This window comes from Tetrao urogallus, assembly GCF_951394365.1.
Source record: "Tetrao urogallus genome assembly, chromosome: 26".
NCBI lineage: Eukaryota > Metazoa > Chordata > Aves > Galliformes > Phasianidae > Tetrao > Tetrao urogallus.
Window position 1 is genome coordinate 420,604 of NC_136839.1, and position 15,334 is coordinate 435,937.

Below are 15,334 nucleotides of genomic sequence, written 5' to 3' on the forward strand. Positions count from 1 at the left end.
TGGGCGCCCATCTCTGTCCCCTGTTTGGGTGGCTCTGCGTGGGGCCCCAGTTTGATGGCAGCAGACACGGGGAGCCCTCTGCACTGCTCTGCTCCGTCCTGTTGGTACAGGGAGGATGTTGTGAGAGCACCTATTTCAGAGATTTTAAGCTGCTTTTTTTTTTTTTCTTTTTTGAGATGAATCCTTACTAAAATGGGAGGAAAATAATGATTTAATGCCTTGTGCTGCAACAAAAAGAGCATTAATGGAGTGTTTCCATTGCTGAGACTTCTCCCAGGAGCTGGGATTAATGAAAGGGCGATGTTTTGTCTGCTCCTGACGCGGTGCGGATGAAAGCAGGAGAGAAGAGCTCAGCCCAGGTGCGTGCTGGGGGCACGGGCAGCACAAGGAGAGCCTTTGTGGGGAGAGCTGGGGTTAAACATGGCGCTGTGGTGGAGCTCTCGCACTGATCCTGGCCACGGCTCCACTGCGGTCGGCGGCACCGCTGCCCCACTGCGTCACTTCGCCCTTTCTTTGGATGAGTGCACGCACAAATCTCCAGGAAGGATTCATTAAAAAAGTAAATTAATGACTTAATTCATTAAAGGATCAAGGGATCCCAGTTTTAAATACAACCTCTGCAGTTTTGACCGGCAGCAAACCTCCTCCTCTTTGTGTGGAACCCCCCCGGCGGAGCTCAGCCCTCCAAATCTGTTATCTCCCCCTGGGGGGCCGGGAGCAGGAAGGTCAGCGCTGCCCTCCTGCACCCACCGCCGCTCGCTGCACGCCTGAGCCGCTCCGCTTATGGCTGCACTCAAATTACAGAGCAGAAGGAAAACTGATACGGGTCCTCCAGGTGTATCGGTGCTGATCCTATCTGGCGTCTTTCGCCCCCAAATTATACCCTAAATCCTCGAGAACAAAGCTGGCCAGGAAGCCCCGTCAGTCCTGGGGGAAGCTTCCTGCTGGCGCTTTATCCCTCTGTCTCCTTTCTGATTTATTTAGAAGCTGTTTGCTGGGTTGGGTTGGTGTTGCCAGGCTGCTTTGGGAGACCGCAAACTGCTGGTCCCACTCATGCGCCAGGCAGCGATGCTGAGGTCAGTGGGGTTCAGCAGCGGTTCCTGGAGTCTGTCCTCACCCAGAGCCTGCTGACAGCCGTGCCACCAGGGCCACCCCTGCCCAAATGGGACAGAAGTAGAGGAGCATCTTTGTTCTGGGTCCTTGGAGCTAGAAGAAATCCCTCTGCTCTACATGTGGCCACTGGGAGGGGAGGATGCTGTGGGGGTTGCAGTGTAGGCGGCCCCCCGTGCAGCCCCACATCTTTGCAATGAGGCCCAGGCTTCCATCACCACTCCTTCCTCCTCACGCTCTGCCATTAGGGCCCAGAATTTGGCCAACAATCTGCGCCAGAAGGTGCTGCACCTGGTGCAGCAATGCCTGTTGGCACTGCTTTTATCCGGGGCACTGCTGTTATTTGGCCTTCTGCAGGCACTGAGAAGCCCTGAGCACCCCGTCCCACAGCAGCTGCCTGTTGGGGAAGGAGCAGCTCCATGCTGTGCTCTGCTGGTCGCTGGCACCGGGCAAAGCAGGTTGGGGACCCGGTGGGAGGACGTGTGTCACTGCCCCATACAAATATAGCAAGCTATGCAGGCCGGACCCACGGCTGTGCGTGGGGGAATTCCAACTGCAGCTGGGCAGGGGAGAGCAGGAGGCGTTAATAGCAGTGGTCTGTAATCAGTACCTGCAATTAGCATCTCCTCCAGCTGGCCGCAGAGGCTCAGCCATAAAGCACCGCGCCGGCCCACGCCGCGTTTCTCTCCCTCCCCTTTGTTTCACGGCTCGGTGATCGATTGTGTCCCGGTCCTCCCCGCGTCCCGGGCTGAGCTCAGCGCCCAGCAGAGCATCGCCGGTCGGTCGCATCGCCGGGCAGAATCCTGGTGCTGGGCTGCAGGGCGCCGCTGAGCAGGGGGCGACTCCAAGCTCCCCCCCATCGGGTGTCAGCCCCGTCCTCGTGGTCTTTACACCTCCGTGTTCCCTCTGCCTAATGCTCGCTGGCAGTAACGCCAAACTGCTGCTGACATTAAACAAATTAATATCAGGTTTAAATAGCCTGCTGGGAGTTGGCAGCGGGAGCTTTGGACCCAGCTGTCAATTCCAGATTAGCGAGTACCCGGCTAAACTTACTGCTGCTAATGACCCTGAAAGCAATACCCTGTGCCCAGCGTGATGCCACAGCACCGAAACATCAGAGCCTGCCCCAAAGTGCCCGCTGGGGCAGCAGCACCTGGGGTTGGGGCGTTTCGCTGTTTGTGCTCCTGCTCTGCTCGTACCTGAGGGAGACAGCTTCTGCCCAGAGCTTTGAATTGTCTGCATGAGGAAAGTATTTAAATTCCTCCCAGTTCTCTCCTTCCTTTCATCCTTGGGCTGTACGGGGGCTGACAAGATTGCTTTCCTCTTTTCACAAGCAGCTTTTTCATCATTTCTCCCTTTAAAAGGCACAGTGCAATCAGGTTGTGAAGCTCTCCTCCCAAGCAGCTGCTGAGGCTGTGAGCTCAGCCCAGGCACGGGGGGTGCTTGCTGTGCCCCAGCTTTGCTGATAAAAATGGGGCGGTGGACCAGAAAGCTGTGGGGCTCATGCAGAGCTGGGGAAGCCCCAACCCACTGCTCAGGGGGCTCATCCCCAATGTCAGCCCCACCACACTGACTCCCATGCAGAGTTGCCTTTTATTTTTCCTTTAAGGGAGAATCGGGTAATGAGGAGCTTGGGTCCAGGTGTGGCTGGGAGCCGTGGTTTGGGGGTGCAGTGCTGGGCAGGGTGGGGGCCTGGGTGGCCCTTGGGGATAACAAAAAGGGGTGAGTGCTGGTGTGGGGTGAGCCTTGTGTCCCTGGGTCTGCGGGAGCTGCTAGGGGTCTAAACCAGGTTGAAAGTGGCAGAGGGATGTGCGTGGACGCATGCAGGACGTGATGGGCCTTTGGGCACAGGAGCTCCTGCTGTGGGGAGCTGCCCTGCTCAGCCCGCGCAGCGCAGCCGTGCTGCCCCCGGGGGCTGGGGAGGTTCTGGGGGCTCCCAGCCGGAGCTGCCGAGGCCATCGCCCCCTCCCCGAGCAGATGGGCACGGCTGCACCCCTTCCCATAGCGGTGTCTGCGGGGGGGGCGGTCCCGGGCACTCGGAGGGGGCGAGGAGGAGCGCGTCTGGGGGCGCGCAGCCGAGCGGTTGCAGGATCCTCGTCTCCACTCCAAGTTTCTTTGCTTTGGCAGCCCTGGAGTTTACTCTGAGCCAGGCTTGGAAAGAAAAGAGCACTTGTGCTTAGCTCCGGGGAAGGGGAGGAGGAGCAGCGGGGAGAGGGGCACCGCGGCGCGGCTCCCGCGCTCCCTCCCACCCGATTCCACGCGAATCCCGTCCCTGGGCCGGGCCCTCCTCGGCAGAGCTGCGGCCGGGCGGGGCGGTGGGCGCGGAGCTCCGCGGGGTGCGAGGCTCAGAGCGCGGCCCCCGCCGCCGTGCAGCCGCGCGGAGCAGCGCGCAGCGCAGGGAGGGAACGGCGCGGAGAGACGCGGATCCAAAATGCTCCTAGGTGGGTACGGCGCGGCATCGCGCTCCCATCGCTCCGCGTGGCAGCGGGCGGGAGCGGTGCGGGGCTCCGTGCGGAGAGGGAAGCGGAGGGTGCGTTGTGCGCGGCCCCGGCAGCGCTGCGGGTCGCTCCGGGCTCCGCCGGCTGTGCGGTGCGGGGCCGTTGGGTCCGTCCCGCGGTGCGGTGCGGTGCGGGTGGTGACCCCGTTTGTGCGGGTGGGATCGGAGCGCTGTGCCGGCGCTGCCTTTGGCGGAGCTTCCTGAGCAGATGGAGATAAGTCACGGCGTACGTCGGGTTTTTGTTTTTCTTTTTTTTTTTTTTTTTTTAAGGTTATTTCTGTATTGCTCTGCTAAGGCTGTGGAGCAGGGATTGTCTCCCCCCCCCCCCCCCCCCCCTTTGCCATTTTGTCCACAGGCTCAACTCCCAGTAGTGAAAAACTGACGCGGATTATTTACCGCTGGGAGAGAGCTACAGAAATAGGTGGAATTTCGGGCACCGCGGCTCAGGGGCGGCTGAGGCTGAGCTCTTCACCTGCAGGGCCCTTTCCATGCCCTCTGCTGCGCCCACTGGGACTTTGCCGCGCTTAATTGCCATCGTTATGTCTTCTTCTTTCAAAGCAAATCAGATCCTCGTTGTTCCCCATTTCCATCCTGCCCGAAACGCCATTTAAGAGCTGTTCTTTCCTTTGAAGCATCCGAGCCCCGTGTCGCACAGCCCCGCCGCTCCCCTGCCCCAACACACACGCAGCCTTGTTTCTTCAGCTCTCAGCCTGCTAATCCTAATTACTTGTGGGATTCAAGCTGAGTGGGATTCGCTGCATCTTATTGATTTTTCCCAGGGCTGCGAAACAGAGGAAGGAGCAGATTGGGGCTGGCACGGCTGTGCTTTGTCCTTGCCGTGCGCGGGGTCAGCGCCGGCTGCTGGCCATTCAGCCCCGTCTCACCCGCTGCCTTCCCGGGGCGCGGGGCTGGGGGGGGGGGGGGGAGCAGGGAATGCGGTTCGAAGCTCGCAGGGCTCTGTGCTGTTTGTGGCTCTCTGTTGGTTGTTGGCTGTCTCGGCTTTGCCGAGCCGAGCCGCGGCGATGGATGAAGCGCAGCGCTTTTGCTCTCGCACCCGTTCTGTGCACGGATTCGTGGGTGGGGATTTGGGGTCCGTCATTACCGCAGCGTGGAGGTCCCAGAGCCGAGCCCCTGCTGCCCTGCGCCAGGCACTCGCGTTCCCGGGTTAATATACACGTGTGTGTGTGTGTTAATATACACGAGGCGTGTGCTCGGCGGGTCTGGGGCGTTCTGAGGGCAGCGAGTCCAGCGGAAGGGCAGAAGTTCTGGACCCGGTGCATCTGGCAGCGCTCGGCTACGGGGCTGCTCCTCTCCACGGTTTTGCTTGTCGGCTGTCTCAGACGGATCGTTGATCTTTCTAACAGTTTGAAACAGTCCTTCCTCTGTGCGCTGCCCTGCCCTGTGTTCCTGCAACGCGAAGCAGCGCTCGGGGTGTGGATCTGGAAAACCATTCCTTGGGCAAAGCGGGTTACTGAGGAAAAAAAAAAGAAGGCAAGGAAAAAAAGCAAAGCTTGCTTTCAGCCGCGTGGTCTCAAATATGTAGGAAACGTTGTAAAGCCACAAAAGCTTTAATTTTAATCTCTGAAATGCAGCAGAGACAGAGGGACGCACGCAGGCTGTACACATTCCCATAGTAGGGCATTTCATTTGACGTGGCTTTTTCTCCTTCCTTCCTTCACAGCATCTGGGTGTGTTTGTGGAGCGCCCCCGTGGCAGAGCTGGGGAAGGAGCCCCCCAGCAGCCCGGTGTCCACTGGGACCCCCAGTGCTGTGAGAGGTGTGTGCTGGGGAGCCTGGGGAGCTCCCACCCCCACGGTCAGATGCCTCAGGAGCTGAGCAAAAGCTCCACAGCGCCCCGAATTTCCACGCGCTGAGCAAAGAGAAGCTGCGCTGTGAAGCCATGGCAGCTCCCAGTGCGCAGTCGGGGTGCAAAGTGCTCCCTGCCTCAGGGGACTGCCGACATTTAAACACCACTCTTTATTTTCTTGTTATGTGCAAGCTGAGTTTTAAATCAGGATTCTGCCCTCCTGCTTTTCCCATCCCTGCTCTCCTCACATTCTGGTCCATGCCTGCAGCTCTCCCGGCTCCGGGAGCCCCTGCCATGGGGACAAACCCACAGCTGCTTCCAAGGCCATGAGCAGTGCGGTCTGAGAGCATTGCAGGGTCTCTTGGCCCTCCTTGGGGTGTTGACTCTCCTTGGGAGCTGGAAGTCCCCGCCTCCAGCAGCGGGCATTGGGTGCTGCTCCACCATCATGGCGGGGTTTGGTGGAAGAGAACCGATCCGGGTGCGTCGGTGGCACAGCAAGGAATGCTTTGTGTGCTGGGCCCTCTCCACCAGATGGTGGAACTTTGCTTCTCCTGAGGGTGTTGTGGGTGAATTCTCCCAGCAGTGCAGCAGTTGCTTTATTCCTAGGGGTTCACTCAGAAATCTCCCGGGGAAAACATCTGCTGCTGCTCCCAGCCGTTGCCATCGCAGCACAGTGCTGGGCCCCAGCTGGGTTCCTCCTCCTGAATCCTGGTGAGCAAAGCCCCCCCAGCGCTGTGTGCAGGGAGCCCTGCTGCGTCCCACACTGAGCCGGGGGAGCTCGCTTTTCAAAAGCCAAAAGAAGGCAAACCGTGCTTGTAACCATCCCTCAGCTCGCTTGGAGGACTGGGCTGCTGGGGGCGCTTCGGGCCGATGTGAGCTTCTGGAGGTTCCCATGCAGGTGGTGCTCCTGCAGCCTGCGGAGCACTGTGCCAGCGCCGGCGCTTTGATGGCCCATTCCAGCACCTCCGATGTCCCGAAGCTGTAATTAGTGCAGGGGCTGAGCTGCTCGCAGGTCGCCGTTTTTCCTTTTGTGGCGCGGGATGCTGGGGCACGTGGGCTGCCTGTTCCCACTCTTCCCCGAAGTGGCTCTATTAGCACGGCCTGGGTGGGAGTGGCGGAAATTACAGTGAAATACAAGCGGTAGGAAATAAAAATCTAATTAAAAAATAATGACGGGAGTGCGTCTGCTTCCAAACATTGCCTGTGACCAAGGCTCGCCCCGGGGCAGACTTAGAGGAGAGTTATGCACTTCTGCAGCTGTCAGCGCAGACACGACGGCCCCCGTTTTGGGGCTGCTACAGAACAACACCGCAAGCAGAAAGCAGGGGGGGCTGGGGGCTCTGACCTTCAACAAAGGGAAGGATGTATGGGGTGCCAAGGGCAGCGCGGGCTCTTCCCCGCTTCGGGCTCTGCCGCCTCCCACTGGTGCTCTGGGCACATCTCTGACCCCACTGAGCTCTCATCCCTCTGCTCCCGTTTGTGCCATCGGTGCTGTGAAGGGTCATGAGCACATGAGGGGTGGGGTGCCTCCGGGCAGGTGCTTCGTTAATAGAAATCTTAATAATTGCTGCTAGAGAGGAAGCGCCATGCGATGAAAAATGTGCGTCTGTTCAGAGGCAGCTCAAATGGCAGAGGAGAGGAGAGGCCATGATTTGTTCCAAATTGGCTATTTCGCTGCAACGGTGGGAAAGCATCAATTTGAGCATCTCTTCTTCCTTTCTGTTTCTGTCAGCTGCTCCCTGGCTGTAATGAATTGGGCTCGGCTGGGATTTTTATGATGTGAGCGGTGCCCAGAATAAAGGCTGAACCAAGCTGGGGCTCTGGGCATCCACCTGAGCTGGATTTGGAACCGCCAGCCCCTTCTCCAGCTGTCTGGGGGTGGTGGGAGCACCCAGTGCTGTCCTCCCTTTGACACAGCGCCCGTCTGGGCCGTTCCCACACACTGCAGCCATGTCAGCTGGGTTCACCCCAAGGCTCATTCCCTGCCGGATCGAGTCAGGCAGCAGGAGCTGTGATGAGGAAAGGAGGCGGCATCCCGTGAGGCTGCAGAGGTTGCGCTGTGGGTCCCTGTGTGGGTACCTCAGGGGCTCCCGCTGCTTCCCAGCCCCTCGTGCTGCTCTCCGGGGCCCAGCAACCCACCCAGACCCTCCTGCGAGGTCCCACAGCAGTGCTACAAGTGCCCTGACAGGAGAACCGCAGCCTTGCGTGTCTGAGCGCTGTGGGGGCTGGGGCACGGCAGGGAACGCTGCGAAGCCCTGAGCCGAGTTGCCCGCTCCTCCTGTGACCCTTCAGCCCCACCGCAGTGATGCTGGGAGAGCGTGGATCCTGCCAGGGCACAGCCTGGGGTTATGGGCGAGTTCCTCATTTGTTTGAGCTGACACGGCTCTGAGCCGATTCCCTCGCAGGGGTGGCTCGCTCCTACACAAGGCCGAGGCTTCTCTGCAGCTTTCCTTCCTCCTCCGTGCACAGCAGAAATTAAATTGAACTGTCACCACCTCCGGGTGCCGAGGGATGCTGCAGCGCTCCCCACTCCTCAGCGCTCTGCTGCCCCGGGCCCCGGCTGCATCCCAGTGCCTTGTGCGGGAGGGGGGTCTGGGGGCTGCGTCCCGGTGCTGTGCTGCTGAGGGGGGTCTGGGAGCTGCAGGGCTCCTCGCCCTCTGCCCCGTGGTCCTGCAGGGCTGGGGTTGGATCGGGGGCACGGGGCTGGGCTCCCAAAGGGGTTGGAGCTCATTGCTGTTGGCAGCTTTGGGAGCACGAGCAGCTCCTCTGCCCTGCTCCCAAGGCACGAGTCATTCCCAAGAGATGAGTTTAAAGATCTTAACGCATAGAAGGAAATAAAAATCTCATACATGTGCCTGGCCCCAGGGATTTAAGATCTTTCGGGGGTAATACGGTTGGTTTTTCAGTTTCTTCTGCTCAGCTTCTTATAGGTGAAAAAAAAGGAAAAGGAAAAAGCTGCAGGGGAAAAGAGAGCTATAGGGGAAGCAGCAACAGGGCGTGGGGTTGGAGCTGGCCCTGTCCGCCCCGCAGCCCAGCAGCAGCTGTGATGCTTGGTTCTCTTGGGCACTTTGGCTCGGTTTTGTCTCTGCGGGCTCCGTGTGAGGGTGGAAGCTCCATCTGATGGGCAGTGGGGCTGCCAGAGGGGTCACCTGCCTGCCAGCCTGGGACGTCACAGGGAGAGAATAGCAGTGAGTGCATCAAATGCATCCTTCTGTAGCTTCATAGAGGGAATGGAAATATCGTGATTGACTTCTGACCCCCGCACTCCCTATGCAAAACCAAAGGGCAAAACAATTACTGCTGCTCCTGCCCATGGGACGTCAGTGCCCGACCCGCAGGTTGCCGCGCATCCCCGCCAGCAGGGCTGGCTCCGACCACCGCAAAGCAGGGATGCGGCAGCCTGGTGCCTAAAAACTGATTAAAAACCTTAAGTCCTCTTTTCACTCTTGCATTAACGCAAGAATAAATAGTGCATATTTCAGCCCGGAAGACGGGTCTCCGGTTTCACCCCATTCCTGTGAGCATTAACGAGCCACGGCGGCGGGCAGGAATGTCCTGGGCTCAGAAGGAGCGAATTGCCGCGGGGTCCGTGAGGAGCCCGGGGAAAGGAATTCACCTGACGTCCCCACCCCGGTGCTGCAGCCGTGCTCAGAGCAGCGCTGATCCGGACGCACTGCACGGCATCCTCCGCGCACCGGGCACGGGGCGTCCCTTCGGTGGCCCTGCGTGCTCTCTGTTCTTCGGAGTCACGTTTGGGGACAGAAGGGTGGCAGAGAATCCTTTTTTGGGGAGAAGCTGAGGTGTTTTAAGCTGCACCTGTGCCGAAGGTGGAAGAGGTTCGGCTGGGTGCTGCCCCGCCCCGCGGCTCCGCAGCAAGAACGGGGCTCGGCGGAGCTCCGGCGTGAGCGAAGGCATCGCGTCCGCGTCTGCCCGGTGCTCCGCGGGGCCCGAGGGCCGCCGCGCCCGCCCTGCCGCTCGCATCCCCGCTCCGCGCAGCCCCCGGCCCACCGCCCCTCCGCTCCATCGGTCCCGCAGGAGCGCGCCCGCCGTTCCCCACCCCCGGGGCCGCGGCCCATCGCCGTGACACCGCCACGGCCGCCGCCACGCGGCCTTCCCGTCCCCGCCGCCGCTAGTGGCCACTGCCGCCGTCGGCTCCCGGAGCGGGCGGCTCTCGCCGCAAGATGGCTGCTGCCGCGCTGCCGTGACCGCGGCTTTGTTCCCGCAGCCGCCGCGCTCGGGGCCGCGCAGCGCCCGCCCCGTGCACCGAGCGGAACCCGGCGGGGCGGGGGCTGCGCCGCTTCGTCCCGCGGCCGGGATCGGGGCCTCCTTTGCCTTCTTTGCCTTTTTTTTTATTTTGGCTTAGCGTTGTTTGGTTTTTGTGTTTGTTCGTCTGTTCTTTTTAATTGCATTTTTTTTTGTCTTCTCCTATTTAAAAAACAAATTCTGGGAAGTTTTCCACCCCCCTCGCCCCAAAGCTCATGGCAGCGGCTCCATGGTACGTATTTGTAGAGGGCGGTGGGTGTGCGGGGCCGTGGGCCGGGGGAGTTGCATGCGGCTCTGCTCGCACTCGGAGCAGCTCTGCCCGGAGCCGGGCGGGCATCGCAGGGCACGGCCGGGGCTGCGGGACCGGGCCGCGAGCGTCGCTGCAGTGATGCTGGCAGCGCAACCGTGCCCGAACTTCCTTGCGGCCGGCGCTCCTGGGGGAGCAGCACGTGCAGCAGCGGGGTGCGGTGCCGACAGCCCCAGCGCCGCCGCCTCCTGGGGAAGCGCAGCCGTAACTGAGCGAGGGCCGCCCCGCTGCCTGCCGGGCGGGACGTGGCCGCGGCTCCTGCAGCCCCCGCACCGCCCCCCCCGCGCTGCCCCACGGCGCTGCGCCCCCCGGGCTCATCGCTGGGAGATGTGCGCTTCTCTTTCCACGGGAGGAGTTTTTCCTGGGCCGGGTGTGTGGGTGCAGCGTTGGTCAGAGGGACGGCGCAACCCGGGCGCTGGGATGGATGCCTGCCTGGTTTGGGGCAGATGTTGGGGACTGCGTGGGGCCACCAGGGCCAAGACAGCCAGGAAGCAGCCAACAGCCTGCCCTGCCAGGTGCAGAGGGAACATTTAGCAAGACGGGTCCTGGCTTTGGCTCCGCGTGGGAACCCCCTTCTGTTTCCTAATGAACAGACTGCAGAGCAGGTTCTCTTTGCGGGTGATGCTGCAACTTTGCACAGGATCACCCGGCGCTGGGAGTTGTCCCCTGGGTGCCCACAGCTGCCCCGTGCTGCACAGGGATGGCTGGCTCAGAGGGAACAAAGCCAGCAGCTACGTGATGCAGGTGATTGCGTGGAGCTCTGTGCACCTGCTGGGAGCCCTGGCAGCGCTGCAGGCAGGAGGCAGCTCAGCCCTTCCTCGCCCAATGGATGAAGGATGTTTTGCAGCACCCAGGGGCTCTGACACCCAAATCTCGGTGCTTCCTGTGGTGGCTGTGGGAAAGGCTCCAGCCCACGGGGGTTTTGTTCTGTAGGAATAAACCAAATCCCTCACGGGCTTCTCAGTGAGTTGCGCTGACTTCGTGGCTTGCACTGATGACTCACCATGGAATGTCTGTGCCCCCCCTCCCCCCCCAACTTTGGTTCTCCAGCAAGAGCAAACAATTACCAAAAGCTTGCGCACTGTGAGGGCCCTAATCCCTTTCCCCTTGTGTCTCTTTCATCTCCAGTCAAACCAGGAAAGTGGTACTAGACCTTCCTTACCCAATTAAATGTAGAGGCTGCTCCTCCAAGGCACGTCTCAGTTCAGCCGTAGCCTTTGGTTTCCCCGCCACAGCAGCATGGTGCCTCCGGGGAAAAAGCCGGCCGGGGAAACTTCCAATTCCAATAAAAAGTGTAAGCGCTATTTCAATGAGCACTGGAAGGAAGAGTTTACCTGGCTGGAGTTTGACTATGAGAGGAAACTCATGTTTTGCGTAGAGTGTCGGCAGGCGCTGGTGAAGAACAAACACGGCAAAGCAGAGAACGCCTTCACCGTGGGCACGGACAACTTCCAGCGGCACGCGCTGCTGCGGCACGTCACGTCGGGCGCGCACCGCCAGGCGCTGGCCGTCAATCGGGAGCAGCCGCCCTGCGAGGCCCGCGGGCACCCAGAGCTGCGCTCGGTGCTGAAGGTGGAGGTGAACCCGGCCAAGGTGGCCGTCCTCACCACGGTGTATTGGATGGCCAAGGAGGAGATCCTGGATGAGAAGTGCTCCTCGCTGCTGGACCTGCAGAAGTTCAACCTGTGCCAGGCGCTGCTCGCCTCCGAGCACAGCGAGCGCTACCACGCCGGCAGCCTCCGCGACATGCAGGTGTGTAGCACGGGTCTCCTGCGTCATCCCCGTGGTGTTGGGGCTGCCCACGGTGCTCACGGGGCGGTTCAGTGCCCGCGCCAGGAGCTGTGCGGCACCCTGAGTGCGCCGAGCATCGCCCGCGGCTCCTCGTGCCATGTGCACAGGCAGGAGCCTTCAGCATGTGCTCCGTCCCACAGGAGGGTTTGAGGCAGATGCGGGCTCTGCCCACCGGCACCAAAGGCAAAAGTTTTTGCAGCGGGGACTGCAGGGAGCAGCTTTCACGTGAGGCCGTGCAGAGTGCCGGCGCTCCTCGCAGAGCTGGAGCGTGTCCCTGCTGCTCCTCGTGTGTTCTGCCCAGAGGCGGGTGGCACAGCCAGGCAGCACTCCTGCTCCCCGGTGCTGCTGGTGCAGACTGCAGGCGGTGCCTCCATATTACATCCTTGTGTATTAACGCGGCATCTGGTTAGCATCATTCCCTGCTGTGACCAAGCAGGGCATGGAGAGCCTAGAGAAAGCAGTGGGGCCGTTGAAGGTCGTGGCCGCGTGTGTGCAGGGAGAGATGCGGCCCCTGCGAGGCAGCGCCAAGGGGGAAGGCGCAGACTTCAGTCAGCACAGGAACGCACGGGATTTTCCTTTTTTGCCTTAAACTGAGTGATCAAAAAGATTGAGTGGCCAGAGAGGATTTTCTTAATTTTCCAAGCGCTTCATGCCTGTTAAAATCAAATTAATTTTTTAGTGAAGCTTGGGGGGGTTGCCAGGCTTTTTAGTTATAGAAAGAGCTACTTGGCTGCAGATTGGCTAAATGTGCTCATTAGATTTGTCGGCCTGGAGCACAGCTCTCAGCATTTGCGCACGTAAGGAAGTCCTCCCCACAAAGCAGAGGCATTTCCACCAAGTGGGTAAAATGGAGTGAAGGAAGGGATGCTGTGAAGTCTTACTGCTGCTCCCAACCGTGCTTTGCCTGTAAAGCACAGAAGTGACAGAGCTGCAGCTGAAGAAGTGGAGTTCTGGTGCCTCTGTGGGCTCCTGGGGCAGGCAGGGTCTCGGAGCTCTTAGGATGTGGGGTGGGAGCAGGGTGGGCATCGAGGGGCTGCTTGTGGCCAGCACTGCAGAGCTGAACTGCACTTGGGCTGCAGCCAGAGGAAAGGGCAGGCAGCAAATTAGAAAAGAGAAAGCTGTTGCCAGCGGGGGGTTGACTTGCACAGACAGCTTGCACAGCATTGTCACAGTGAAATTGCTTCTGAGGTCTGCGGACAGCAGTGTCACATAACCTGCTGTTGCAGGGCGATTCAGCGGCCGTCGCAGTGCTGTTGCTGTGCACTTGGATGGAACAGAGGGAAAATGAACCCCAGTGAGTTGTGAGCAATGTGGGGGGCATGGGAGCACGGCCTGTCTGTGATGTTGGCAGGGATGCTTCCACGGCTCGTCCCACCAGAAAGCTGTTCTCCAAACTCCTGTGCCAAAGGGCTGCAGGCAATGAGTTACCCGTGCTTTAAGCTACAGTTTAGGGAAATACTGTCATCTGGACCAGGGTGCTGCGTCACCCCGTTTTCAAGCATGTGTTTGAAGTTGCTGTTTGAAAATGCCAACGCCCCATTGACTTTCTCTGGCTCCTAAAAAAACACAATTTGCCGATATCTGCACTCTGGTTTTGAGTGCAATTTTTAGGTACTTGAGTTTAAGATCCCTGTCTGAATCAGTGAGCAGCTTGAACTGTGAGCAAATGGGCTTCGATTCCCCTGGGCAGCACTCGGCTTTGAAGGCACACACTCAGGTGCTTTGATGCCAGCGGGAGTCGAGCACGTGCTTGTGGCTGCCCTCAGTGCTGGGGCTCCCGTCGCCTTTGGGGCGATCCCAGCTCGGGTGCCGTGCAGCTCATTTTGCTACAGGCGCTGTGCCTCTCCCACGTGCCTTTAAAGATCATTTGTATTTCTCTCTCCCTCCTTCCTGCCCTGCGCACCCTTCACTGCCTCAGGCAGCGATGGCCAAGGTCCTGCACAACGAGGACCGGCACCGCATCAAGGCCTCGCCATTTGTTGGGCTGGTGGTGGATGAGACGGTGGACGCAATGGAGCAGCGCAGCCTGGCCGTGTTCAGCACCACCGTGTCCCCCTGCAGTGGGCAGACCTCTGCCACCTTCCTGGGCAGCTTTGAGCTGCCGGCCGGCGAGGCCGCCACGGTGACGGGCAAAGTGGGTGAGGTGCTGCGCGCCTTCGGCATCCCGGCCGTGAAGCTCACCTGGCTGAGTGCCCACAGCGCATCACTGGGGGCTGAGCGGCGCGGCGGGGCCGGCACTGCGCTGAGCTCGCTCTGCCCGCTGCTCACCGAGATGCACTGCCTGTCCCACGGCAGCTCCCTGCTGCCCACCCACAGCAGCCTCAGCATCGAGTACCTCCAGAAGTACGAGACCACGGTGGACACCATCTACAGGCTCTACTCCAGCCCCACGGGGGAAAGCAGCGGGCTGCAGGAGCTGTGGAGCGTTCTGGACCTCTGCGAGATTGACCTCGGCAGCCCCAGGGCCATCTGCTGGACTTCCATCTTCCCAGCCGTGGAGGCCATCGACTCCTCGTGGCCCACGCTGGTGCTGCTGCTGGAAAGTGAGGCGGAGCGGTCGCCCGTGGCCCTCGGCCTCTGCCAGGAGCTCAAGAAGTTCCACTTCGTAGCCTTCACCAAGATCCTGCTGGATGTCCTCCCCATCTTCCAGAAACTCAGCCGCTTCTTCCAGATCGAGGACTTCGACCTCTCCATCCTGAAGCCCATCGTCTCCGCCACGGCCACCACCCTGCAGGCTCAGAAGGGCTCCAGTGGCCAGAACCTGCAGGAGTTCCTCAGCGCCATGACTGAGCACCCGCAGGGCGAGCGGGAGGGCGAGAGCCGGCTCTACTACAAGGGTGTGGAGTTGGCCAACTGCTCCCCGGGGCACCTGAGGCACTTCGAGCACCTGAAGGACTCCTACCTGGAGAGCGTGCGGGGCAGCCTGCTGGACAGGTTCCCCAGCGGCGTCCTGGAGGCCGTCAGCTCCTTCTCGGCCATCTTCAACCCCAAGTGCTACCCCCAGACTCTGGAGGACATTGGCGCCTATGGGGTCAGCGAGCTGAACTTCCTCCTGCAGGCGTATTCGCAGGTGGTGGTCAGCGAGAGGGCGCTGAGCGACTTCCCCCTCTTCAAGCGGATCGTCTTCAGCCTCAGCCAGCTGTCCTTCAGGGACCTCTGCGTCAAGCTGGTCTACAGCAGCTCCGAGATGCACGAGCTCTTCCCGGACTTCGCCGTCCTCGCAGCCATCGCCTTGGCCTTGCCGCTGGGTTCGGTGCTCGCCAAGAAGATCAGCCGGGGCCGGGAGCTGCTGAAGCGCGGCCGGTCGCGCCGCACCAAGGACGAGGGGCTCTCCAACCTCATGAAGATCGCCATCGACGGGCCGGCCATCGACGAGTTTGACTTTGCGCTGGCCATCGAGTATTATGAGAGCATGAGGGAGTCCGGCTTCATCAAGACGCAGGTGAAGTGACTGGCGGGCAGCGGACGCAGAGCCCTGCGGGCAGGAGCCAGCCTTACAGCAGCCCCAAGCACCACCGCCGCGCCGTCGTCACCACAGAGGTGCCGACCACCGTTGGTAC

At 60.6% G+C, this 15,334-nt stretch overlaps 2 protein-coding genes across 2 annotated transcripts in view; both read left to right on the forward strand.

Moving 5' to 3' along the window:
* The window catches only part of ZNF385C (zinc finger protein 385C), a gene marked incomplete at both ends in the record, with an annotated part of 50,790 nt that overhangs the window by 21,947 nt on the left and 13,509 nt on the right, over nt 1-15,334 (forward strand).
* On the forward strand, nt 11,220-15,225 carry LOC306955769 (uncharacterized protein C17orf113; the record flags this gene model as incomplete). Its single annotated transcript, XM_079547135.1, has 2 exons — nt 11,220-11,735; nt 13,693-15,225. The coding sequence occupies exons 1-2, from the start codon at nt 11,223-11,225 to the stop codon at nt 15,223-15,225; spliced, it is 2,046 nt and encodes a 681-aa protein (XP_079403261.1). The 5' UTR covers nt 11,220-11,222.